Source organism: Drepanopeziza brunnea (assembly GCF_022702325.1).
Source record: "Drepanopeziza brunnea f. sp. 'multigermtubi' strain 214-2 chromosome Unknown ctg19, whole genome shotgun sequence".
Taxonomy (NCBI): Eukaryota; Fungi; Ascomycota; class Leotiomycetes; order Helotiales; family Drepanopezizaceae; genus Drepanopeziza; species Drepanopeziza brunnea.
Genome location: NW_027094082.1, coordinates 266,219 through 293,010, shown reverse-complemented (window position 1 = coordinate 293,010; position 26,792 = coordinate 266,219). Strand labels below are relative to the sequence as shown.

At 42.5% G+C, this 26,792-nt stretch overlaps 7 protein-coding genes across 7 annotated transcripts; 3 read left to right on the top strand and 4 right to left on the bottom strand.

Annotated features, from left to right (window-relative positions):
• Nucleotides 1–901: 901 nt before the first annotated feature.
• Nucleotides 902–1,712, top strand: L3040_008839 (uncharacterized protein; the record flags this gene model as incomplete). Its single annotated transcript, XM_007292600.2, has 2 exons — nt 902–1,054; nt 1,158–1,712. The coding sequence occupies 2 exons, from the start codon at nt 902–904 to the stop codon at nt 1,710–1,712; spliced, it is 708 nt and encodes a 235-aa protein (XP_007292662.1).
• A 678-nt stretch (nt 1,713–2,390) lies between these two features.
• On the bottom strand, nt 2,391–4,776 carry L3040_008838 (uncharacterized protein; the record flags this gene model as incomplete). The annotated part of the gene is made up of 3 exons (XM_007292599.2): nt 2,391–4,479; nt 4,582–4,660; nt 4,734–4,776. 3 exons carry the CDS (start codon nt 4,774–4,776, stop codon nt 2,391–2,393), a joined length of 2,211 nt encoding a protein of 736 aa, XP_007292661.2.
• Nucleotides 4,777–5,798: 1,022 nt separating this feature from the next.
• Nucleotides 5,799–6,794, bottom strand: L3040_008837 (uncharacterized protein; the record flags this gene model as incomplete). Its single annotated transcript, XM_007293801.2, has 1 exon — nt 5,799–6,794. One exon carries the CDS (start codon nt 6,792–6,794, stop codon nt 5,799–5,801), a length of 996 nt encoding a protein of 331 aa, XP_007293863.2.
• Nucleotides 6,795–8,295: 1,501 nt separating this feature from the next.
• On the bottom strand, nt 8,296–9,017 carry L3040_008836 (uncharacterized protein; the record flags this gene model as incomplete). Its single annotated transcript, XM_066155733.1, has 2 exons — nt 8,296–8,485; nt 8,533–9,017. 2 exons carry the CDS (start codon nt 9,015–9,017, stop codon nt 8,296–8,298), a joined length of 675 nt encoding a protein of 224 aa, XP_066010027.1.
• A 527-nt stretch (nt 9,018–9,544) lies between these two features.
• L3040_008835 (uncharacterized protein) lies at nt 9,545–10,968 on the top strand (the record flags this gene model as incomplete). The annotated part of the gene is made up of 2 exons (XM_007293800.2): nt 9,545–10,007; nt 10,061–10,968. 2 exons carry the CDS (start codon nt 9,545–9,547, stop codon nt 10,966–10,968), a joined length of 1,371 nt encoding a protein of 456 aa, XP_007293862.2.
• A 137-nt stretch (nt 10,969–11,105) lies between these two features.
• Nucleotides 11,106–12,388, bottom strand: L3040_008834 (uncharacterized protein; the record flags this gene model as incomplete). The annotated part of the gene is made up of 4 exons (XM_007293799.2): nt 11,106–11,592; nt 11,766–11,851; nt 11,944–12,090; nt 12,230–12,388. The coding sequence occupies 4 exons, from the start codon at nt 12,386–12,388 to the stop codon at nt 11,106–11,108; spliced, it is 879 nt and encodes a 292-aa protein (XP_007293861.2).
• A 351-nt stretch (nt 12,389–12,739) lies between these two features.
• L3040_008833 (uncharacterized protein) lies at nt 12,740–15,146 on the top strand (the record flags this gene model as incomplete). Its single annotated transcript, XM_066155732.1, has 10 exons — nt 12,740–12,927; nt 12,995–13,150; nt 13,474–13,648; nt 13,714–13,807; nt 13,870–13,955; nt 14,024–14,163; nt 14,215–14,279; nt 14,438–14,626; nt 14,708–14,948; nt 15,029–15,146. The coding sequence occupies 10 exons, from the start codon at nt 12,740–12,742 to the stop codon at nt 15,144–15,146; spliced, it is 1,452 nt and encodes a 483-aa protein (XP_066010026.1).
• Nucleotides 15,147–26,792: the final 11,646 nt, after the last annotated feature.

Here is a 26,792-nt window from a genome sequence, read left to right as displayed (position 1 = left end):
TGATATTGAATTTATAGTAGTAGATCGATCACTAGAAATAGAAGAAACTGCCTTTTTTTTGCAGTTTCGATTTCGAGAGCAGTTTCGAGGTTTCGAGGTTTCGAGGTTTCATTTTCAAGGTTTCGATTTCTTATCCCCTTCTACCAAAGACCAATTCGCTTAATTAGAAACTGATAACACCTTCGAAACTGGACCTTGAGAAAGTGAATCGTCGGTTACCTGGAATTTAATGGTGAAAAAAATCTGACCCAGCTGCGCCAGGTCGGCACCACCGACCCGGGACCCAGCGACCCGGGACAGTAACTTTTGCCCTTATCAACGCGATACAAAATCAAGCACCGATCATATCGTAGTTATTTTTGTATCCAAAGATGCACCGTACTAGGATGAATAAGAGTAGATCAATCTAATCAATTCTATATAGTAGTAGTTGTTATATTGTTGTGCTAGGTGAAAGTAGTAAAGATAGTACGTTATAGAAGTACTTTTGATGTACTTTGATGTACTGTTGTCGTATTTTTCGATCCCACTGGCCCGTCCGCTAACGAGATTCAGCGTATTTACAACCTCAACCTTAGTAAAATCGCAATCCATACATCGATCGCCACCCTTGCTTGGTTACTATGAACCACCTCTTACCAGTCTGACTTGCAACAAATAGATGCATCTTTATATCTGTAATACAGTCTGTAAAGTAACCAGTCTGAATATTAACCGACGATTACCAAACGCCCGTCCAGCTCCGCACATGATACGGAATCTCGGCCGCCGGAACATCATTTTCCCTTGGCCGACAAGGCTCAATGAAATAATGTCAAAGTGCCTCGTCCGATGCGCTACACCAACCGCTCGAGAATGACGAGCCGATAAACTCCTCGGTCCTTTGCCTCAGAAATACACCATGGATCCGTTCGACGTGCGCATCCGCTTCACCGGCCTCCTGTCGAGCATGACGGCCAGCGTAACAAGCTCGACCAAGGCCGCCCAGTATGCCTTGAAACACCGAGATCTGGACGAGGACTTGCACTCGTGCATCTTGGAGCAGCTGGAGAGAGTACGTAGCCCAGAGAGGAGAGGAATCCCCATTCTGCCGCAGGGAAACCAAGAAGGAGAAGAAAGAAAGAAAAGGAAGACAATCATACTGACTCTCCTCCCAGACTAATAACTCCATGAACAACCGCGCCAACATCATGTTCTTCGTCGAGCACCTCTGCGATATGGCCGCGCGCGAAAACCACTACGACTACATCCGCATGATGCAGCGCGACATCCTGCGCATCGTCGACGCCGTTGCCCCCGAGAACGGCACCGGTGCCGCCAACGTGAAGGTCGTGCGCAAGGTCCTGCAAGCCCTGCAGACCAAGGCCTTCCTGCTGCAGCAAACGGTCCTTGAGATCGAAGAGCTGCTGCGGGAGCGCGATACGGAGCCCGACACGGAGCTGGAGACCCCCCGCGTAGCGGCGCAGAAGCTAGACAAGAAGCAGATCGAGCAGCGCATCGAGGAGGATCGCGAGAGGCACAAGAGGTTGAGGGAGCATATCTGGGCGACGCCGAAGGGGGGAGCCCAGGATGAGTTTGACAAGCTCTGGGAGGAGACGAGTGATCTCGGGGAGGATGATTTCGAGCTGTACGCCGAGGAGGCGGCCGAGAGGGCCAAGTGTGCCATGGAGTGGAAAGAGGAGTTTGCGAAGCTGTCCAGCGGCACTGAATGAATCTTTGGAACGCACCTGGACTTTTGGAGAGACTTCTGTTAACACGAGCGCGGCGTTCATGTGGCCCGAGTGGCGTTTTCATTGGAGGCGTTCGGGTTGTGGACATATTCCTGAGGCTGGCAGGATCTGGCGTTTCTGGGAGACGGGGGGGGGCTGCTCTATCTTTTTTTGTCGCATAAGACCGCGACCTGAGGCAGAGATACCATGGAAATAACAGAATGCGAGCCAAACAGACTTTCTCTCCCGGTGACTCTCGGACGCGGTGGTGTTGATCGTCCAAACATGTTGCCATCGACCGGCGAAGCTATCCCTCTCCTCTCCTTCGATCCGCAGCCACGTGCGACTTACGATATTTTCCTCGAATACTAACAAATGATCAGCGACCCAACATTGCCGCCGGCAGAACGTGCTTGTAGCCAGGCGGAGAAACTCCATACTTAACAGGCTTGAGAAGGGATCTGATACCTTCACACAATTCTCGACTCCTTGTCTCTCCTATCGGTTAATTCGTCCATCGAAAGAGTGTTTTCAATCATCAAAACGGTGGATGCCTGTCCTTAAGCAATGCAATACTTTTCCTAGTCATAAACACATTTTCCTGGCTCCCTAAACGCCACTCACTCCTTTCTACCCCCTCCCTTCGATACTCCAGTCCGAACATTACCAGTCTTCACATCCCTAGTAATTCCAAAGTACTTTATGCCATAGGACCCGACTCCCCAACTTCTCATACTCCTGCCCTCCAACCCAGCTCTCATGCGAGCTCATCCTCGCATAAACACTAGCCCCCTTCCACACCACAACCTGTCCATCCATCTCCCGCGGACTCGTACCCACCAAGATCTTCTCTGCTAGATCCGGCCTCTTCTGCTTCAGCTTCTCTTCGAGGAAAGGACCGAGGCCAGGCGTCTTGCCGCCGCCACCGATAACCATGATGCCGCCGAAGAAATCCCGCAGTTTCTTGTCATCGCCACGGGTGGCGTGGGTGATTGACGTGATGATCGCCGTGTCGAGAGGTGCGGTAGGAAGCACGGAGTCGCGCTCAATGGCGAGGTCCTTCTGCGTTCGCGCCTGGGCATCGACAAACATGCCAGCCGGAGGTATGGGAGTGCCGCCGTTGTGGTAACTATTGTTTTGCAGACTTGGGCCTGGGGATCCGCCATGCGTACCATTGGCACCAAAGACGAAGGGTGCTGCGGGGGTATTCGCGCCTTCTGGTGCTGGTGAAGCAGCTGCGGAAGTGACACGAGAGTTCCCGTTTGGATCATTGAGGTAGGCGAAAGGATTCGGCCTCTCTTTCGATGGAGTGGCAAATTCGCCGGAACCATTGAAAGATACACCATTGGCGTTTGTAGCAATGGATGGCTTGATGCTCAACAATATCGCATTTTGGGCTGCCGACGTCGGGTCATCAGGCATATCCGCATCATAAGCATTGTAGGTGCGATCGATGAGTTTCCGTCGCCCGACAAGCTTATCTGAATTCTCGAAGAGCGAAGGATCGAAGAAGCCCATCGGCGCCAATATGACCTCGTCGTAGGTTTTGAACTGATACTTCCGTGTTGGTTGATGTGGGACGCGAAGATGGAAATCGTGCGTACGACTAGCGATTTCCGCATAGTTCATCGTACAGTAATTCATCTTCAGCTCCTCAGCCAGAAGGAAATCGTACCTCCGCTTCAAGTTGATGTCCGAGTACGGGAAGTAATCGTGCAACATCATCTTGATGAAAGTGTCCGTCACGTCAAAACCTCCCTGCTTGAGATTTATCCTTGAATCTTCGATGCACATGCCGTCCTCTACACAGCATATAGAAGTCTTTTGTGCTCCAATATCGACAATGCAAGCAGTCGTATATCCCGCTCCATACGTCCCTGCCAGGCTCTCCTGGATGAAGCACACCTGCTTGAACTCAAATCCCTTGATGCACATGTGCAGAATCTGCTCGACATACCGCTTGTCGTACAAGTCCGGAATAACAACCACGCAGCTGTATTGATTCCACTCAGAGCTCTTGCCTAGACCCAGCTCGTTCCTAATTGCATCTTCCAATATGGACTCGAAGTCGTCAAACAGATGCTCAGCACTCATGTAATCATTCTCGTGAAAGTAACCCTGCTGTATCGGCCAAAACACCTTGTACGAAGGGTCGGAATCGTCAGGTATCCGCAGAGCTGCCATGCCCGTATAGAATTTCGAGAGGTCTTTGGTGTCCTTCGAAACATCGGTCCACTCAATTCGGATGGGGTCATTATGCTCCGGAATGATCTCCGGCTCCGTCCTCTTGTTGAAATTGATAACCAACTCCTTGGAGTTCGGCAGGACCTTGAACTTGTTGGCGCGCATGTCGACCTTCAGCGCTGCCGTCATCTTGACATAGCGCTTCGAGAACTCCTCCCCAAACAGCTGTTCCGGGGTCCCATCCAGCTTCTGCCTCTTCGGTCTCGGCTCGTACTCTTTCGATTCGGTCTCGGTCCATTTGCAGGCAATATTCATTGGTATGGTCTTCGGCAGGGCATCGCTCGCCAGCCCAATGCGCAGGTTCTGGCTGCCTGGATGTATGACGATGATCTTGGAGTTGTCGGCTGCATCGCTGTCAACATGCTCGTCTAGGTCGCCATCGGCAAGGGTGAGTATGGGCACGTCGGTATGACTCGTTCGTGCCAGAGCTCTGTCCCTGTCCTTCGCATTGCGAATCATCCTGTCGCGATTGGCCTCATGTTGGAGTCGGTACGGGAGGATCTGGTCGTCGCGCTTCATGTACTCGCTGTACGGGTTGATGGTTAGCTAGGTCTTCTATTCTCGTACACAGGCATGTATGGACTTGGTATGAAATTGAGCTGGTCGAGTCCAACGTGCCCAGACGTACGTGTAATAGTTCTTCTGGTTGATCATCGGAACCTCGGGCCAGCTAGATTGCTTCATCCCATTGTCGGTCCTCTCCAGACCTGTAGAGCTGGCTGTCAGTCGATTGATTGCTTATCTCATGCGCATCTCTCGGTCGCTAGCTGGGTACCATACCTTCCTCGCGCAACAGTGCCTTCCCGGACTTTTTGCCCACCATGTCGAGGAAATTGAGCTCGTCGGGGCTACGGGAGGGAAAGAGAAAGGGAGAGTGAGAGGGCGAGGGCGAGGGCGAAGGCTGGTGCTGGTGCTGGTATCTGCTGCTCGAGGGGTTGAGGGCGAAAGAGAATATTGGTGGACCGCGAGCGAGCACGAGAGGGAGAGCTGGGGCAGTTGGATTTGAATGTGGAATTTGACTTGGATTTTGACTTGGAGTTGGAAGAGGAATCGGACTTGGAGCTGGAGCTGAAGCTGGAGCTGCATCAGGAACATTCAATGCACTGCGGGCAGAACTGTCCATACTGGCGGCCATGTTCGGGAGCGGTGACGCAAAGCGGCGCTGGCTTGCCGGTAAAGCGCCGACTGGTGGGGGGGGGGCTGTTGGTTAGTTAGGCTTTGATTGGGTTTGTTTAGTGCCGTATCCTCTGGTTTACGGAGGAGAGCTGGGCAAGCGGTGCACGGTGGGGCTACCAGGGTATAAAAGAGTGGAAAAAAAAAAAAAGGATGACTCAGCGAACATAGGTAGTCCAACGTCGTCAAACTCTGTGAAGCGAATATTTCAGTGCTAGCCTTATTAAGAAGTTAAGACGCGCATCAAAAGAATCTCTAATAAGTATAAGCGAGTTTGCAATTTATATAATCTGTTTTAGATATAAGCACATACAGTTGAGCATGTCAAAATGTGCTAGCAATGCAAATAGGCGCTAAAGCTATTTATTTTGGCTGATCGAAGCTACAGATTCTGATACTTGGCAGTTCTGGGTCATCAATTCCTGCTCATCGGCCACTTCTCGCCGCTGTCCGGACCCGCCATGCAATGCTTGCCCAGCGCGGATTCAAACAGAGTGTACGGGGTACGGGAAGGGGAGTTGAGCAAACACGGGAAATCAACAAGTCAAGACGAGTTCTGGGTTTTGGAAGGTGCCGTCCACATCGAGAGCCATGCCCCCTTACTTTTTGATTTCAGCTCTTCTCACCCTGTATTCACATTAGTCACATCCTTTCACGAACTGCTGGCCCTCTTCAGGCGGCATCAGCCTCCATCTCCCAATCATCCACCGTCTCCTCGACAACCTTCTTCTTGTCGTTTTCCTTCTTGATCCTCCCAAGCACCATGAAGCTGCTCTTCGCACCCACGCTGGGAATCGGTAGACCCCTACTCGCAGGTCCGCCCTTGGCAACCTGACTCCACCCACCACTCGAGGAATTCTGATCTTCTCGTCTCAGGATATTCAGACTGCCATCTACAGCACAGAGCGAAGTCGAAGAGGCAAGACGCAAGGAAGAGATCCTCTTGCCGACAGGCCCCTTCAAGGCGGCCAGTTCCTTGTCCATCTTGACCAGCCGCTGGCCAGTCGCCAAAGACTTGAGGACCACGTCCCCAGATGGGAGGAAGGATACCTCAAAGTCGATTCCCGCCTGGGCGAAATCGGGCTTGAGGTCCGCATACAATTCTTCCATCGTGATTCCAAACTTGGGGTTCGTAAGCAGGAATGCGTTCCATGGCTCTGCATTCGAGACGAGTGTCTTGGAAGAGCTTGCTTCAACGACTGGAGTAGCTCGAACCTTTACACACTGTCCAAGTGTCTTGGCTGGAGCCGAAACAAACTTCGGCGTCTTGAAGATACAGACATGGCGACGAGGCTCCGGATCCTGACTCTCGCTATCGAGCCCGAAATCTTCAGCGAGCGCGTGGATGAAAGCGCGTTGGAAAGCTTGCATCGGCTTGAACCGCAACCGCTTCTCTTTCTCATCCGCCGCAAATACCCGGAACTCCCGCTCATACTGCTGCCCGAACTTCTGGTGGTCCGCAAAGAAGGCAAGTGTCGTAGCAGAGTATGGGATGTGGTCGGAAGCGTGGCTGGCAGGGTCAATGTTGAGAGCTGCAGCAAGCTTGGCGTTTCGTTGAACCTTCAGGCATTCGTCGTTACACTCTAAAGTTTTCTCTGAGTTACCGGCAGAGGTCTTCGAAGCCAGGCACTTGATTGCCTGCTTTTGATTCTGGCATTCACAGGTCATGAAAGTCTTCGCTTGACAGGGCGAGTTTTCCTTGCAAGGATATGGAGCATGGCATGGATCCAGGCAAGTATGCTCGCATACTGTCTTCTTACGACCGCACGCTTGCTTACAGTGTGACATGGCATCCTCGCACTGTCCCGCCCGATGGCACATGTACTGGCAGAAGTGGTTTCCACACCTGAGCTTCTTGTTGCAAGGTAATCCACATCTCACCTCACTGAACCAACATGGCTGGTTTTTCAGCGTCTTCTTGCCACAGATGCAAGACTTCTCTACCAAGAATGGACATTTCGGACACTCTTCTCCATCTTCGTGGCACTGATGCTTGATTTGAGGGTGGCCGCAAGTTCGTTGACGGGTGCAATCGAATCGGCATTCCGGAGGCTGTGTACCGCATGGCTGAGGAGGTTGAAGAATCGTCTTCCCACAAGCACAGCTGATATCCTCGAAAACAGCTTCTAGACAGCTACCGCAAGGTCCTTTATGGCACAAAGAAGCGCAAGTATGATTGAGGCACTTCAATCGTCGACCGCACACTTTCAAGCAAATATGCTCAGGCTCGAATTCTTCGCCATTGACCGGCGCTGCATTGAGTGCCCGATGTTTGCGCTTCGAGGCCTGTCTCTCACCGGCCTTCTTCTCTCCAGGACAGCAACGGTCACCACATTCGTGACGACCGCAATTCAGATTGGTCCGACAGACCCGTGGGCACTGAGGTAGTTCTTCCGATCCCTGTTGACAAACAGACTTCGATATCGTTCGGCCACATCGGCAGGTAATCTCAATCGTTTGGAGGCATGGCTTGCAAACCCCACCGTGACACAGCTCTTCGCATACGTGACCGCAGGCAAGTAGCTTCTGGCACTTCTCTTTACAATGTGGTACCGGGGCCGAGCAGTCTACTCGAGGCTCAAGAAGGAGCACATCGATTGGCGTCTTTCCACATGAACAGTGCGTAACAACGTCCGGGGAAAGTGGACAATGAGGCGATACCGGATCCAGAACGTGGCAGGGCTGTTTACAGAAATGCCTGGGGTTTCCACAATCGAATGGTCGTCGACACTCGGTTCCGCAGTTGAATGATCCGATCCAGCTCTCCTGGCTCAAATGACTCTCCATCTCGTCGTCCCGTTCAGAACATCGTAGAATTCTTTCCGTCCGCCCACAGTAGCAGCGCGACTCGACTTCCACTTCACAGCTTCCACATAGCCCCTCGTGACATTCCTTCTGACAGGTATGCTCCCCGCAAGATAAATCCTCTCCACAGACTTGACCACATGCCCAGCCGCTCTGATAATTCGTATCTACACATCGTCTCGAACTCGTCTCCTTCCCACAAAAACAAGACGTTGGAGGTCCCATATGTCCACAAGATGGACAAGGGCCAGCATGGCATATAAGCTCACATGGATGTGGACAACTGCCCGCCCTCCGCCTCGAGCACGATTGCCCGCAAGAATGTGGCGGCAATCCAGCAATGGAGCGAGGTTCAATCTCCTTTTCACACCAGCAAGAATAATTGTTCGGCAGATCTAGCTTGGGCAGATTGCATCCAGGACATCGCCATTGCCTCGGGGGTGGCAGTTCCCCGTTCTCCACAGCTCGCTGTTGGTGTGTCGAAACCTCGTTCTTGGACCATCTCTTCACACAGGACAAATGCAAGACCGACCAGCAGGTCCTGCAACTCCAGACTTTTGAATTTGGCAGAACTTCGTTAGTACAGATCACACATTCGTACTGCCCGTTTGTAATATCCTCGTGCGTTCTTGTGGCGATGTCGGGAGCTTGTGACTTGGACATTCGACGTTTCGGGAGAATTCGAGGTTGTTGCTGCCGGACTCGAGAGGCGACGGGCTGACCAGGGACGAATTCAGGGGCATCGCCAGCCAGCGATCCTTCGTTGGATGTTGCCGCAGTAAGCTGCCCGCCAAATGCTCGCTGTCCATTGACCATTAGCTGAGCAGCGCCTCTCCCTCTTCCTCTGTATCCACCTCTTCTGCCACTCGCTCTGCCCGGCGTTCTCTGGGTATGTGGCTGTGATTGTACCGATGCTTGTGCTTCGAGTGCTACCGAAGCAGGACGAAGTGCCAATGAGGAGTTTGGAGTTGTATTCCCGCTCGCACCACCACCACCACCACCCCGAGGTCCTCCTCGTCTTAGCCCACGACGGCGTCCTCGACCTGCACCAACAGCTGGAGCTGGTGAGGGTTCAGCTGTCGACATGATCGCAGCTTGAAAGGGTGCGGATGCGATGATAGTAAGAGACGCCGGGGTAAAGGAATTGGGTCTAGGAAGCTCCAGTACACTGCGGTAGCTGGTGGCGGGGTGCTCTTTGATCAAGTTTGCCTTGGTTGAATATGCGCCTTTTGAAAAACAGCGGCTCCAGGTTGAAAAAGAAAAACCTGAAATGTCAATCGTCAATCGTCAATCGTCAATCGTTGAAGGTTTCTGTGGTTGTCTGTAAATCCGATGTTGTATATAGCTGCGAAAGTGATTCCCGAGACAAGGCTGAAAAGTTGAAGTGGCGACGGCAAGAGACTAAATCCCGACTCCGAGAGTTGAGCGAGGTGACGTCGTTAAATTATCTGAACCAATATACGTACCGGTAGCACTACGTAACTAGCCAAGCGGAAAAATAAAAGAAGTGCCCGCCCTATTTCGAACCGCGTCGTCTATTATTTGAACGCGACAAACCAGAATCCGATCACTTGATATTCAGGATATTCACAATACTCTATCCTACCTGACTTATGGCTCCCGGTTCTCGGCGCACGAAATTATCTGGATCCCTTCCACCTTCTAGAACGCTTGTTGTTGATAATGGCTCGTACACGCTCAAGGCAGGATTCTCTTCACCATCTTCACTATTGACCGAAACTTCGACACCTACGTCTACGCCCAGCATCATCCCGAATTGCCTCGCGCGAGACCGAGAAAAGAATGTTTATATTGGGTCCCAGCTATCGTCTTGCAAAGACTTTGGCGATATCGTGTTTCGCCGGCCGATGGAGAAGGGCTACATTGTCAACTGGGAGGCTGAGAAAGAGATCTGGGAGCATGAGTTCTTCGATGCGAAGGCCAAGCTACACTGTGACCCCAAAGAAACCGGCTTGATACTTACCGAGGCCCCAAATGCTCTGCCAGTGCTGCAAGGACATTGCGACCAGATGGTGTTTGAAGAGTTCGGGTTTGCCAGATATCTACGAACGAACGGTATTTACCAATCCTACACGCCGCGTGGAAAATACCTGCAACTAATTTCCAAGGTGCCACTCTGAACGCGTACAATGATATCCAATCCTCCTTCAGAGCACCAGCGCCAGCCGCAGAGATCGTATCCACTCCACCCGCCGAGATCCTTATGCTCATCGACTCTTCCTACTCGCACACGACTATCACTCCCCTTCTCCTTGGGCGGCCTCTACAAAAGTCTGTCCGGCGCCTTGAGGTTGGAGGGAAGCTGCTCACAAACTACCTGACCAGGCTGATCAACGTCAGGCAGTACGATATGAAAGAGGAGACCTACCTGGTCAACGAAATCAAGGAGGCCACGCTCTACGTATCGAATGACTTCAGAAAGGATATGGAGCGAACATGGAAAGGGCCGAAAGGGGACAGGCGACCTGTATTTGAATCGGGGGAAGGGATCGCAAAGGATTATGTCCTGCCAGATTATCACGCCAAGAAAGCGGGCTTTGTTCGGGACCATGATCCGACTGCTGCTACGAAATTGAAGGAGTTGACGAAGGGAAAATCCTTAGGGGCATCTGAGGATGTTTTGACATTGAGGAATGAACGATTCACGGTGCCAGAGTTGCTCTTCAACCCCTCTGATATTGGATTACGACAAAGCGGTATTGCTCAGCAGGTGATGGACAGCTTGTCCAGCATCCCGATGGGGTTATGGCCTGGATTCTTGGCCAACATCTTTGTTGTGGGCGGGAATTCCAATATCCATGGCTTCGTCCCGAGATTACAGACGGAGATTCGAGCGTTGGCCCCGGCTGAGTGCATCGTGAGGGTTGCGAAACCTGAAGATCCGGTCACCAGTACGTGGCAAGGAGGTGCGAATCTCGCAAAGAACGAAGAGGCTTTGCGAAATCTGAGCGTCACGAAAGAGGAGTACGAGGAATATGGTGGCGCGTGGGTCGCCCGGAGATTTGGAGGGCGATAGAATTTTGTCGATGGTTAAGATTCCCAAATCAAGCACGTTCAACACGGCATCTTTGCAAGCGACCTTCTCCAAACCATAGATGTCTACATGCTCCACCCGATCCGACCTGTACATAGTTAACCATTAGCCCTGCTCATCTACAGCTTCGACTTTTCCATTCCCCACGCGAAGCTACTGCCCCTCCCCTCCCCCAGAGCCTCCACGACGGCATCGACGGCCTCCAGCAACCACACACTCCCCTCGTCCGTCGCCAGCCACCTCCCGCCCTCCACCATCCCCTCGCCCTCGGCCTCGCCACTCCCATCCGTAAAGGCCTTCCGCAGCCCGAACACGTGGCTCGTGACCTGCGGCCCGACGCCCGTCTGCGCCCTCAGGCACGCAACGGCGACGAGACTCGTCAGCACTCGTCCGACTCTCGCGCCGGCAGACCCGGGAGGCCCGTCGCGATGCGTGGGTGGGTCGGCGAACAGCGGGCCGTATGCGTGCTGGAGGATGAAGACGGGGAGGTCGGGGTGCGAGTCGGCGAGCTTGGCTGCGAGCGTGGCATCGAAGGGGCGGTAGATGGAGGTCCAGAGGGCGTGGCCGCGGGCGATGATGGCGTGGATGTTGGATTGCGAGGCGGTTCTGGTGATGTGTTGAGATGTCAGTTATCTTTCGGTCTGGCTATAACTCCGTCGGTAGATAGGTTTTTTTTTTGGTGTGTTTGTCTATCGGTGTTTCTTTTCTGGTCCCCTCTATACGGGCGAAGTTGACCGGCAGCAGGGAAGGAAAGCGAAGTGAAGGAAAGGGGGGCTGACCGTGTCGGCTTCGTGGATAATGAGGATATAATCTCGACCGGTAAGCTGGATCTGAAGGCCCCGAGACAGTTGATGGTCCGGGGGATCTGTGATGCCATTGATTATTACTTGCATTGTATATATATATATATATAATACTGCTTGCCCCTGAGGGCCCCGAAGGGAGATCCAACCGTACCCCGTTGAAGCCGATGCATTTCAAGGCCACTTCTCTCATCAGCTCGGCCGTCTCCACGGATTGCGGCTGATCCTGCGCGTGGTCCGTGGCCAGGTGGAACAGGATGGTGAGCGATGCGGGCGAGTTCATGGTCACCGTGGCCGCTGTCTACTTTTCAAGAATAGGTGGTTCGCATTAGAACCACGACTTCATTCACTCGCTCGATATATCTGTATAGACAAGAATTCAAGAAGAACGGACCCAAAGATCGAAATATATCAATATCATGAGGAATTCGCGGACCTACCGAGAGCGTCAGCCAGGCTCTGCTTCCCACCTTCTTCGCCGCGGCCTCCCGTCGCAGTCGCTCATATACGGCTCGGATGCCCGGTGGTGCAGGGAGGGGGTGCGGTCGGGCTCCGGAGGCGTTGATGAGGGCCTTGAGCGACGGCGAGAGTTTCGACATGACTTGACGGATACGTTTCCTACAATCGATAGATGATCGATCTCGGTCAATATTTTTGTGTTGTATTCCTCAACAGAAAGCTTCACATGTCCGACCGGCTGCGGTGACGATCATGCTTTCGGGCATTGTGATTATCCCCGATGTCCTACGCAAGGGAAAACCAAAGACGAATGCGGGTGCATTTTATTACTTTTTCCTACTCCTACTACTACTTCTACTGCTACTACTGCTACTCCTCCTCCTTCGACTCTTACTCCTCCTCCTCCTCCTCCTCCTACTACTACACTATCTGCGCACTCTCGATCTGCTCAATCGACGACACATTGAACTCTGAAGCCTCACGAGAAGAAGATGGCCGCCCTCGGTAACCCTCGCCACGATGAGAAGACCGGAATGATCCGGGTTGAGGCCACGGCCACGGCGACGGCGACGGCGACGGCCACGGCCACAGCCACGGCCAAGCAGCCCGTCAACAACACGGCGTACGATTCCGAGACATCGGCCATGACCAGACGGGTTCTGCTGAAGCTCGATACCCGGTACGAGAATCAAAAACCAAACCCAAGCCCTGCACTCGTGGCTAATCCAGTCCTGTCTGCCTGTCAGCATCATCCCCGTCCTCGCCGTCCTCTTCCTCTGCTCGTTCCTCGACCGCACCAACGTCGGCAATGCCAAAACCTACAAACTCGAGCACGATCTCGGCATGACTGACCGCCAGTACGACACCGGGCTGGCCGTGTTCTACGCCACATACATTGCCAGGTTCGACGTCCTGTCTCTGTTAGAGCCCCATTCCAAGAGCGAAGATGTACATGTATTTATTTGTCTATATATCTATGTCTATATGCCTACATGTCTCTAAGTCTATACGTCTCTTTGTCTACATGTCTCTAAGTCTATACATCTCTTTGTCTCTATGTCTCTATGTCTATATCTCTATGTCTCCATGTCTCCATGTCTATATATCTATAGATATATATATATATATATATACACACACATGTATCCATTGTGCGCCACCGGTATCATCGTATATGAGACATGCCCTGGCACGCCGATCTTCACTGACAGCGAGCGGCCCCTAGTGAAATACCAAGCAATCTTGTGCTGAAGAAGCTCTCCCCGAGGATCTGGTTGCCGGCGCTGACCATGGCCTGGGGTCTCGTGACCATGTGTCTGGGTTTCGTCCGGAATTACAAGGAGTTTGTGGCCGTGAGAGCGATCCTGGGCTTTTGTGAAGGAGGACTTCTCCCGGGGATGGTGAGTAAATCTCTCACTGATAATACGCATGTCACGAGCACAGGGCACTGATTCTTCCGAGCCAGGTCTTGTATCTTTCCAGCATGTATACGCGAGGCGAGATGGCCTTGCGACTGGGACTATTCTATACCTCTGCTTCTCTTAGTGGTGCCTTCGGAGGTAAAGTTTTCCATATCTCATCGTCTGGATGCGCCAATAATATTGACAATGAATGACCACAGGACTTCTCGCCCGAGGTCTCACTTCTATAGGGGAGCATGGAGAGCAGAAGAAGTGGAGTTGGATCTTTATCATCGAGGGACTAATGGTGCGGACCCCATACAAACAATCTCATTTCACCTGAAGACAAGAGCTGACTGACGACCTGGCGAGTAGACCGCCATCGTGGGTTTCGGGGCCTACTTTCTCCTTCCGAATAATGTCGAAACAGCGCGTTTTCTTAGCGAGAAGGAACAAGAGTTCGCCAGTTCAAGATTACACATGGATCGGCCTTCTCGATTGCTTGGGGATGGAAAGTTCGTCGATATATTTCTTTAGGGTTATACAATCGCTAACCAGCCGAGCAGCGAGCATCGCCATGAGCAGTTTGAATGGTCCGAAGTCCGAAGAGGAGTCTTCAACGTCTCCACTTGTAAGTACGGGAAATCTATACCAGCCCTCTGTCTGGATTACTTCCAAGCATGCTTCGTTTCAGCGTCGATCTTTTGGGATTCTCGCTTAATATATTTTATCAGCAAATGTATTTAAACCCGCCAACCTGCTTGCTTGCTAACAATATCTTCTCCCTAGGGCTGAGCGCACTGGCCTACTTCGGCGTCCTTTCTGGCCTCTACTCCTTCGGTCTCTTTTTGCCCACCATCATCGTCGAGCTTGGCTACACCGCCAACGAAGCCCAGCTGTGGTCCGTCATCCCATATGCCGTCGCCTCCGTCGTCACCGTCGCGGTCGCCCTACTCTCCGACCGTCTCAAACTGCGTGGTACAATTATGCTCTTCGTGCTCATCCCCGCTATTATTGGCTACGCAGTCATCGCTAACATCTCCATTGCTTATCCGAAAGTGAAATATGGGATGACGTTCTTGATGGCTACGGGATTGTACGCCTCGGTACCATGCGTGCTGGTGTGGAACTCGAACAACAGCGCGGGTCATTATAAGCGTGCGACGACGACGGCGCTGCAGCTGATGATTGCCAACAGTGGAGGCTTCGTGGCCACTTTTATCTATCCGAACAAAGACAAGCCGCAGTTCCACAAGGGGCATACGGTTGTGTTGGGTCTTTTAGTGTTTGCATGGTTCATGTGAGTAACTATCCGATTTACAGTTACAAGGCTGGGAAGGTGAAGAGGGGGAGCTTATGCATATGCTAACCGGATGATAGGGTGCTGTCCAATGTATTGTACTGCCGGAAGGTCAACCAAGATAAAAGGGCTGGAAAATATGATCAATATGTCGGGTGTGGAGATGATCGGGATCCGGAATTCCTTTTGGTACTCTAAGAGCCAGTTTGGTCCGCGCCAGATATCATCGTATAAGAAGTCAAATTTTCTGAACCATCGAGCAGATAATAATAGGTCTGCCCGTTATAAGGTAAGTAAGCACACGGGGTAGATGGTGTCTATTAGTTGTTATCAACGGTGACTGTGATAGCCTAACAGTACACGCACCTCGGGAAGGGCGAACGCAGGTTCGCCCTTCCCGAGATGATTTTGTTTTACGCGTAAAAAATTTTAAAAAAATCGCTTTGTATCGGGGCGACGCTTTTAATACTATTTAAAGTCACGCCGAGGCGCTAGCACAATCACGTGACCTTTTTTTCTTAATTAAAATTTTTTTTTCGAAAAAATATTTTCGACTTTAATTGTCATTAACGGTGACTTAAGATAAATTCTAGGGGTTGTAGTGATGATTAGTCATTTAATCACGTGAGACTATTTTATACGGATCTAGCAAGATTTCTGAGCAATGCTAAGAGAAATGTCGGCATATAATTTTAGATTTCGAAAAGGGTCGGCCCGAATTAAATATGTCTTACAGCTAAGCTTAATTCAGCTACCGCTATCAATTCTGCCGCAGATAACTTACGTAAAGCTGCTATACGTAACTTACGTAAAGCTGCCACACGTAAACTACGTAAGGCTGTTATACGTAAACTACGTAAGGCTGCTATACGTAACTTACGTAAGGCTGTTACACGTCACTTACGTAAGGCTGCTATACGTAACGCACGTCGCTGCTTTACGTAACGCACGTCGCTGCTACACGTAACGCACGTCGCTGCTTTACGTAGCGCACGTCGCTGCTATACGTAACTTACGTAAGGCTGTTATACGTAACTTACGTAAAGCTGCTACACGTAAACTACGTAAAGCTGCTATACGTAAACTACGTAAGGCTGCTACACGTCACTTACGTAAGGCTGCTATTGTGGTGGAGTTGGGGGTCTGTATTTGTTTTGTCTATGTATATAATACTGATGTTAAGCACTTTTGTCACGTGGGTGCGCTGCATGCTCTAGCCTTGCTAAGCACGTGGTTAAGTCACGTGCAAGCTTTTATATAAACGAGTAGTTGGTTCTTCCTTGAACTAGCATAATATTACATATAATTAGGCTGCTCCATGGGGTGGGGGCCCCATGGGGTTTTCCTCCCTATTCCCCCCATAAGGTCTTGGCCGATAAGGGACTTTTTTTTTTAAACTTTATAAAGAGGATTTTTTTAAGTCAAATTCCTTACGAAAGATGAGGAAACCTTATAAGTTTAAAGTAAGACAGCTAAAAATAATATATATAAGGCCGCTAAAAATAAAACAAATTTACGAATATTTACTAATTTTACTTAATTATTATATTTATTTATTATATTTATTAATTATATATGTTATATTTTACAATTACATTGCATTACATTATAATAAACTAAAATTATTAAACAAAACTTTTAATCATGATTTCCCGCAATTTCTTAACTAACGCTATATCTTTATTTTGAATCGTTACTCGTTTAGCGTAAATAGCATATAAGTTCGTTATTAAAAGTGATTAGTAAATCGATTAGTAAATAAATATATAAATATTTACTTTCAAACTCTTTTACGAAGAATGCTTTTAAAGCTTCTTATAAACATTCTAAAGCACCGCTTTGAAATTTAAAGTCTTGTTTAAAATCGTAAGTGATCTTTCGAATAAGACGCTAAAAGGAAGTCTTTTTAATAAAAAGCTCGGTGCCTTTTTAGTATCGTCGGATCTCTTTTAACGCAATAGCTATATAAATTAGTAATTGTATTTAAGAATCAATTTATTAATTGATTGAACTTACTTATTAGCTTGTAGCGACGGCGCTTTCGTTAGCTTAAACTTTTTTTTTTCGCAATAATTGCAGACTTCTTAAGATACTTGCTTTTTTTAGATTTTTGACGAAAAGAAGTTTTAGCTGCCGAAAGTGATTTGCTAGCTAATAGAACGGAGCGAGCAGCTTTAGCCGTCGAGAATGATTTTTTAGCTCTTTTATATTAAAAGAGAAGAATATCATTTTCATTTGAGTTTTCTTTATTATCGCTTTGCTTTTCTTCATTTGTATCATTATAAAGTATCGTCTTCGTCGCGGTTTTTATAGCTATAGTTGGGCTCGAGATAATAAAAGACCTTTTAAAAGCTTTTTGCGCGAAAGCTTTTTTAATACGATTGCTAATAAAAGCAAAAAAAAGTTTAGCAGCTGTAAAAGAATTGTTTTTAGCACTTAAATCGTAAGACGGATCTTCGTTTTAAAGCTGAGCTAATGCACTCGCTTAGCTCGTCGATTATTATATTGCTTTTAAAGCAATTTTAAAACAATTAGCGAACGAAAGAAAAAGGTTTAAAAAAATTAAACTTATTAAAAGCTGTTAGTACTTATGCTAGTATTGTTAAGAACGATGCTTTTATTTATTTCGGATTGAATAGCCGAAGTAAATCTAACTGCGTTTGCTAAAAAAAATTTGATTAATAAATATTTATTAATTATAAGTCAAAAACATTACCGGATCGAAGTCTAAAAGATAATAAGTGCTAGTTTATATTTGCGCGAGAGTTTGTTAGTATTTAAAAAGCGTCACTTAAAATAATAGAAATTAGCAATTATTAATTAATAAAGTAATTAATACTTACTAGCTTGACCTTAAGAAATTCGGCGAAAAAAGGACGGAGATAAATCGGTTTTTTATTATAGATTTGCAATACCGCGCGGAGTTTTAAGAATTTCTATAAATGCTTATCAGCTATTTGCAATTGATTTACTAATTAATTTACTAATCAAATACTAACCGGATAGCTATCGAGTTGTAATAACGCGGCGCTTAACAAAAGTAAGGTTAAGAATTTCTATAAATGCTTATCAGTTATTTGCAATTGATTTACTAATCAATTTATTAATCAAATACTAACCGGATAGCTATCGAGTTGTAATAGCGCGGCGCTTAGCAAAAGTAAGGTCTAGCGCATCCGTAGCTAATTGAGCTTTGCTAAACTAAAGATAAGGATTTGCGCTAAGCAAAGTAACTGAAAAAGTATTAGTAGTACTTCGATTAATTAAATATAAACTTACTTTATTTACCTTGCAAATTTAAGTTTTCTTCTTCTACGCTTTCGCCGCGTATTGTATCTGCTTTACTTTTTTATACTTCGTCCTCATCTGCTTGACTTTCAGCCGCTTGACCTTCAGCCGCTTGACCTTCAGCCGCTTGACCTTTAGCCGCCTGACCTTCAGCCGCTTGACCCTTAATCGCTTGATTCTTAATTGCTTTATCAATTAACTTATCTTGGCTTGCGTCATCTCTTTTAACTATAGTGCTTGGTATATCGGTAAAAAGAGGTCGGTCCGAAAGCAAAGGTTCGTTTAGTAAAAAGGCTATTTAAAAGTATTAATAAAAGGACCTGATCGCGATAATCTAGTTTACGATCAATAAGTTGATAATTTTAAACAAGAAAAGGACGACCTTATAAAGCAATGAATAGCGTTGTATTTAAAGGCGTAGCAAATAAGAAAGCGATAGTTGTAATTGATTATTAAGTAATAATAAAAAGAAATCAAACTTTATTTTATAAAGTAAAAATTACGCGAAGCGGCCGCCTTATCTTAGCTGCGGCCGCCTTATCTTAGCTGCGGCTGCTTTATCACCTCGTGAATTCATTAGCGGCCGCGCTAAAATGTTTTAAAAATAGAATATACGAGTTCACTTTTAATTTTAATACTTTTATTCTATTACTTTTGATTTTACTTTAAACAATTACTTTTAACGTTTAGCTTCTTTATAATACTATTTAATATAGCCGCTTATCAGCTTGATTCGATAAAAAGTATTATTGCAAATACAGATCAGCTTGATTTAATAAAAAGAATTGGAAAATCTGTAATAAAAATCATTTTTTTATTTACTAATTTATTTACTAATCAAAAACGTTTTTCTTAAAATGCGGCCGATACGACGGCAATCGTAGCGGCAAGTAATCCGGTGTTAAGAAACCTTAGCAAACGCAAAGTAAATATCTTTTTTACGTAGTATTCTAACTTTTATTAATTTATTAATTTTTCTTAAAAAAGAAAGCTAAAGAGAAGCTAATTATCAATTAATCTTTATACGATAAAGGCTAATGCTCGTATAGCAAAGCTGAAACAAGATCTTTAAGCAGATGAGCTTCGAAAAGCTAAAAGACGAGATCAAGCGGCCGCTAATCAGCTTTCTGCAATTTAAAAATAAACCTTAGAATATTCTTAAGTATTAAAAGCTGAAAGAAAGGAAAACTCGATAAGCCGAAATGCGAAAGAATCTTATAGATGAACGGTACTTTTTCTTTTCTTTAATTTATTAAGCAATTTACTAATCGATTTTAAAAAGAATCGAAGCATCTACGCGGATAATCTTGCTATGCAAGCCGCTTTTTTTACAGCTAGATTCAATAATAAAAAATACTTAAATAGCGATTAAGTTAATAAAGCATTCAATTTAAACGAAAAGGTTTATAAAGAATTTAATTTGCGAAAAAACGAAAAAAAAAATAGTAATATACCTCGCGATAGATACGTTTCGATTACCGATAAAAAGATAAAAAAGGTCACTCGGCAATTAATACATCAGCACGCATAAGTAAGCTTCTATTTCATTTAAATATTTATATTTTGCTAATAATATAAAGTCACGCTATATAATAACCGTTTAGCAATTTCGTCGCTATTAGCAAAGTGTAGCGCGGTCTTTGTTAATGAAGTGCCGAGCTGTTAATTTAAAGAGTAAAGAAGCTTTTCTTAAATTAATAGCTTAAGACTTAGCAAGCACGGTTTCAAAACGAATTAAGTAAGAATTCATTTTATTATGCTTTTAATCAATTGAATTAATATTATAACTTTTAGTCTTTATCTAATCAAGCTTCTTTACGTCTACTTTTCCTTTAATGAAAAGAAGTATTAGCGAGCTAAAATTAAAACAAATACCGATAAGATTAAATACGAATTGCCGGGTCCAACCGCTTAATAAAATATGAAAGGATTCGAAAAGAATATTGAATTTAAAAAAGCTGATTGCGATCTTATTTTATTTTAACGCGTTATGCAATTGATTTAGAAAAAAGACGAGCCAGCTCCGGAGTTGTTTTACGGCGTTAAAGATAGCGATACGGAATTAAGATCATTCCTAAACTCAATGCTTAAGTTTATATAGAATAGAATTCACGATTAATTATAAATTTTATATTTTATAAAAATACTTCTATTTATCTTATTTATTAATCGTCGGTTTCCTTAAATTTTAATTCGAAAGAATTGACCGACTTGCTGTAGCAAGTCGGCACTACTAAGGCGGGACACCCAGCAAGGCGGGATAGTAAAATTTGCTCCTTTTTAATAAATAAAAAATCAACCAACTATTATATAATAATTATTTTTGTATAAAAAGATGCGCTTTACTAAGTTTGATATTAATCGATCAATTAAATTTTAATTACAAGTTGTTATTTCGTTATTGTGTTGAGTTAAAGTAATAAAAATAGTACTTTTGTTATATATTTTTCGATTTTGGTAATGCGTATATATCAGAATCAACGCGTATATATTAGAATAAGCGAAGAACACGAAAATCGGACTTTTATTTAAACCTATCAAAAGAATACGTGTATCACTACCAACTTTTATTTAATAATTGATACCTTTAGTAATATAATATATTAAATCATTTATTTTCGATCTATGTGACGTTTTTTTGAATTAAGGTTGTAGTTATTAAGATATTTGCAATAAACAAGTAAATTTGAATTATTTGGGACAGTTTTTGACCATTTTTTCATTACATTTTAATATATTAGATTACCACAAATGAATGGATTTTGATAATTTTAATTTACGTTTGTAAAGCAAAATTTTCTAAGCATATAAAGATTTTTTTTTTTAATTTTTTATAATAATAGTTGTTGTTTAATAAGTGGTATACCGTTACTGTCCCGCCTTGCTGGGTGTCCCGCCTTGGTGGTGCCGACCTGGCTGCGCCAGGTCGGGATTTTTTACAAATTAAATTCAAGGTAACCGACGATTAATTATATTTATTAATAATACTTATTAATTATATTTACTTATCATATTTACTAATCATATTTACTAATTATATTTACTAATTATATTTACTAATTACATTTATTAATCGTCGGTTTCTTGTATAACGATACGCTAAGTCTCTTAGACGCACCTTATATGCGCTAAGCTACTTCTTTTTTTTTTCTTTCGTATTTTTCGTATTCTCTTATTCCTCGCTTTTGACTTATAAACCATAGTTCACGAGTCTTTAGCGCTTTTACCTTCGTGTATATAGACCTTAGCTACTTTCGACCTTTATACTCGGTAATTGTTGATTTTAAATCATTACTTTAAGATTCTCTTAAGCTTTTATATGAACCCTCGCGCTCTCGTGAGTTCTTTTAAGTAATCGCTTAAAGTCGTCATATCTTAAAGTTTTGAATCAAAAGAATTGACCGACTTGCTGTATTTAAAATCGATATAAATATATTAATAAATTATTTTAATATTTACATTTATAAATTATATTTAAAATTAATTATATATATATTTTATTTAATATAATAACGATTTTAAAACTATTTATATAAACTTATCTATTAATTTATAATAATAAAATTCAAGAAGCCTTCGCAAGCTATCGAATTTATTACCTTCTTTTCTTGCGATACCTTTTTTTTATATATAAAAAGTCTTTTGCCCGCTAACAATACTAATTCTATAATATCCGTCGTTATGTTCGTTTTTACTAATCTATTCAATAGATAGCTTAATTTTATAGCCGTTATTTAAAAATCGTTTAACTCGATATTCGTCTATTTTAATTAATTAGCTACGATTACGCTTTTCTTCGTTTAGCATTTCTATTGCACACCGAGCGTTTCGACCGTTCGTTCGTCTAATAGAAAAAGAATAATAAGTTTTATTATTTATTTTAGTAAGGATCGAGTTTAGTTGGTTTGCAATCCTTAATAAATTAATAACTTAATTAATATATAGATAATAAAACGGCACTTACAAATAAATCGACAAGCGTCCGTTAAAATATGAATTTCTTTTATCTATTTTTTAGCTATAATAGATATTCGAGCTTATAGATATAATTATAAGCTAATATGATTATAAAGTGTTCTATCGTTTTAAATAATAAATTTTTAATTAAATGCTTTTATTTTTAATATTTATTAGATTATATTAATTTTATTTACCGCATAGCAGCAGCCGAAAAGAAAGCTGCAAAGATTATATTTAAATTAAGATTTCTATAAGCACTTTATCTTAATATACTAATTAAACTTTAATAAATTTAAGTAAGTACTTGTTATAACGACCTTAAGCGATTATTTAAAGAATTTATAAAAAAGCGAAAGGATCATATAAAGCTTAAAAAGATTATAAAATCATTATTTGAATTTGAAATTAATAATTATCGAAAGTAAAAGTTGAAAAAAACTGAGTGTTAGATTCTTTTTAAGCGATTAAAGAATATATTCGTAACTTCGTAACGGTCGTCAAAGTACTTGCAGTTGCAAAACACTCGGTTGTAAAAGTATCTGAATTCTAATTGCTTTTTAAGATTCAAAAGAGCTGATTCCTTTTATATGATTAGAAGGAATCACGCGCACTAGCTAACTAATAAAGTTACTAGTTAAGTTAAGGGTCCTTTGATTAGTATGATATGCTAAGCGAAGCATGTTAAGTAGCCCGTAAACTCCCTTAAATACTATTAGCTAGCTAAAGTCGATATAAATATACCGACATTAAGGTCTATATATAAAAAGGTTGTTCGTAATAATCAATTTAAGTAAAAATAGCTTAAAAGCGTTAAAAGATATAATTATAATTAAGCTTTAATAAAAAGGAAATAAAAAGAAATGAAAAGATAAAAAAAAAAACCGCTAATTAAAACTTAACGCTCGCAAGAATGCTGCTTAAAAAGAATTAAGCGTAAGCAAAACCTTTTTTAAAAATAAACTAACTTAATAAAATATATTTAAATCATAAAATAATATTATACAATATTCAAGTATATAAGACGTTAATATATAAGTTCAAATTAATAGTTTAATAGCAAATTCGCTAGAATCTAAACATATCTTCTTAAGCTATTAATTCGTTTTCATCTTAAATTACTTTAACTACTTACGAAGATACCGATCTATTTTAAAGTCAAGAGTTCGAAAGCTCTACAACTAGTTTCTTTAGCTTAATACTATTAGCAACTATTAAATGTTTTAATTAATATTATATTTAGAACGTCAAAGAGATTAAGACTTTTAATACTTAATAGTCATAGACTTTATAGTATTCTTAATAACAAAAAGCTAATCAAAATCCTTTGCGAATCGATTAAAATAAAAAGAAAACTTCTTTTATATAGATTAGATTCGTTCAAGCAGCTAAGAAATCAATAAAAGAGCTTATAATATGCTGTAAAAAGTGCGATCGAGCTTTAAAGCATCCGAAGCTAAAAGCTTTTAAAACGAAAGCATTAGCCGATCATTAAAAAACGGACGTTTGCAAACGCGTCGTAAGTAAGCTAAAACAAAAGCTTCGGCAAACTCAATTAAGATCTAAATTTCTTTAACGCAATTTAATACGTTTGTTTTTATTTATAAATTCAGTTAATAAATCTAGTAAATCTAATTAGTAAATTTGATTAGTAAATCTGATTAATAAATCTGATTAGTAAATCTGATTAATAAATCTAATTAGTAAATCTAATTAGTAAATCTAATTAATAAATCAGATTAGTAAATTTGATTAATAAATAATAAAACTAATATTAAATAGACACATCTATTACGAAGAACGCTTTCGCATCAAGACTTAAAATCAGCATTTCGAAAAGGTGTTTTAAATATTATATTATCTACGCGAAGTTCGTTTCGAATAATTAATAATCCGGATTGGAAATCTCTTTACGAATTATAAAACCTATATCTTAAGCTCTTTAATGCTTCAATTATTAAGCGAGACTTCGACGATAAGATTCTAGAAATTAATCGTTATCTATTAGATAATTTATTAGCTAATCAAAAACTCAGCATTTTACTAGACTATTAGTCTAGCATTAAGCGCTATTCTTTTATATGCATAATCGGAACTGCAATTATAAAAGATTGACATATGATTCAGCTTATGCTTAAATTTATATACGTTGAATTCAATCATACAAAAAAAGAATTAATAAGAATTATTTACGAACGCTTTATTAAATTAAACTTAATAAAAAGGATAATCGCGATTACAATAAATAACGCATCTTCGAATAACATAATGATAAAAGAGTTGCTTAAATGCGTCGAAGATGCATTTGAGAAAAAGCTTTTTATAAGCTAAAAGATTTTATACGTTCCGTATATAACTCACGTCTTGCAATTATCTTTTAAAGCGGTGCTCGAACCGCGATTATCGCTAACGAACGAAAGCTTAAAAAAGCATTAAGAAGAAGATTCTGATATAAACGAGCTAAAAAGAGCAAGAAGACGCGATAAACGAAAGATTATATATACACTTGCGATTATAAGTTTTTTTTTTTAAAAAAAAATATTTATTAATTATATTTACTAATTATTAATCAACGTACTTAAGTTCGGAAGTTTGTTAAGTGTGTTACGGCTAACCAACCTCGAAAATCGCGATTTAATAAAACGATAAAAGCTTTTATCGACGATTTAAAGCATCTTTTAACGAAAAGCTTGAAGCTTGTTTTAAATGTTATTACAAGATAAGATTCTACATTCTATATGCTTAATCGATTTATAACTTTTAAAGATGTTATTTAAAGATATTGTATAAAGATCGATAAAATAAGTATTTTCAAATTATCTAATACTTAATAAAAGCAAATCTTATAGTTAATCGATATCTTTCGACCGTTTTACCTTTTAACTATGCACTTAAATAAAGAGCTTAGTCCTATTATTTAATACGGATTTTTAATATTCGATAAAATATTCGAACGTTTAAATAAAGCACAAGCACGATTAAAGTCTAAATATATAAAGATTTCGAAAGAAGATCGCAATTAGGCTGCTCCATGGGGCCCCATAGGGCCCCACGGAGTTTTGGGTCCTCCCTACGGAGGAACCCACGGGGGGTATAAAATTCTGCCCCTCCTCATAAGGAAACCCTATAAGGCGTAAGGTTACTTTATAAGGTTTATATACATAAAAATATGCATATGCATAATTATTAATCAGGTTTACTAATCACATTTACTAATCACATTTACTAATCATATTTACTAATCAGAGACTCAGAGTATTAGTTAAATTTATTAGTTACAAAGGCTTAAGGGTTGGTAAAGACCCGTTCTTTAGCTTAAGTCTACTAGTTATAAAGAGTTGATAAAGACCCGTCTTTTTGCAGTTACGTAAAATACGTTTAACTCGGTCTCCGCTTTTAGCCTAAGCTCTTGCTTATAAGCATAGTTCAAATAAATCTCGTCTAACTTAAGTAGCTCTCTTAGCTTTTAGCACTTATTGCTTTATTTAAACTCATTTTCATCCGAGAACTTAAAAGTAAGGCGTTTGTATGCTAAAGTGCTATCGATAGTGAAAAGGTATAGCATTAATAGCTCTTTCAAGATGCTTTTAGCTTCGGCATGATCGCTATCGAAAAGCTTAAAAGTAAAATCACTTAAGATCAATCGAACCTTAATATCTTTATAAGTGAATTGCTTTTCAATTGGGTTAAAGAAAGAGACAAAGTAATCGAGGAAACAAAAGACTTAAGCGCTCTCTTTTTAAATAAAAAATCAATTAGTGATTATAGAATATAAATATTATTACTAATTTTATTAGCACCGTAATGCTTAATGCCGAACTCGTCGATAAAACTTTTGCGACCTTTCTATTCGTAATCGAGGCCGATTGGTCTTAAAAACAAAGCGGTATCCTCTCCGTTATAGCAAGTAAACATTGAATTAACAACGTTACTATTAGCATAAACGACTACGAAATCCTTATAGCGACTAAGTATCTCGTTGATTAGCTTGTTGCCACCGGTGCTAAAAGGGTTGACTTCGACTATAGCGTTATAAGAGAGAAGAATCGATATTATTAAATAAAGAAAATAATTAGCTTGAAGCAAAGAATCAAAAAGCAAAGAATCAAAAGGAAAATAATTACCCAAGTTAAGTGTAGTTGTAGTTAAGTGTTGAGATTGGTTAAGAAGTTGGGTGTTAAAGTTGAAAAGTTAAGTATTGAAGTTGAAGTTGAGAAGTTAAGTATTAAGGTTGAGAAGTTGAAGTTAAGTGTTAAAGTTGAGGTTGAGAAGTTGAGTGTTAAAGTTGAGGTTAAGAAGTTAAATAGAAAGTAGTTGTAATGATAATGAAAAAAAGAAAAAGAAAAGGAAAGGGAGCGAGTACTTATATAAAAATAAAAGTATAGCTTAATCGTAATCGAAGCATTGCCTCGATTCATTAAAAGTGAATTATAATATTTGAAACAATGAATCGACGCGGAACAAAGAAAATAACGCGTTTTGAAACAATAAATCGACGCGGAACAAAGAAAATAACGCGTCGCTTAATGATAATCGATGCAATGCTTCGATTCAACAAAAGTGAATTACAATATTTGAAACACGAACTCGACGCGGAAC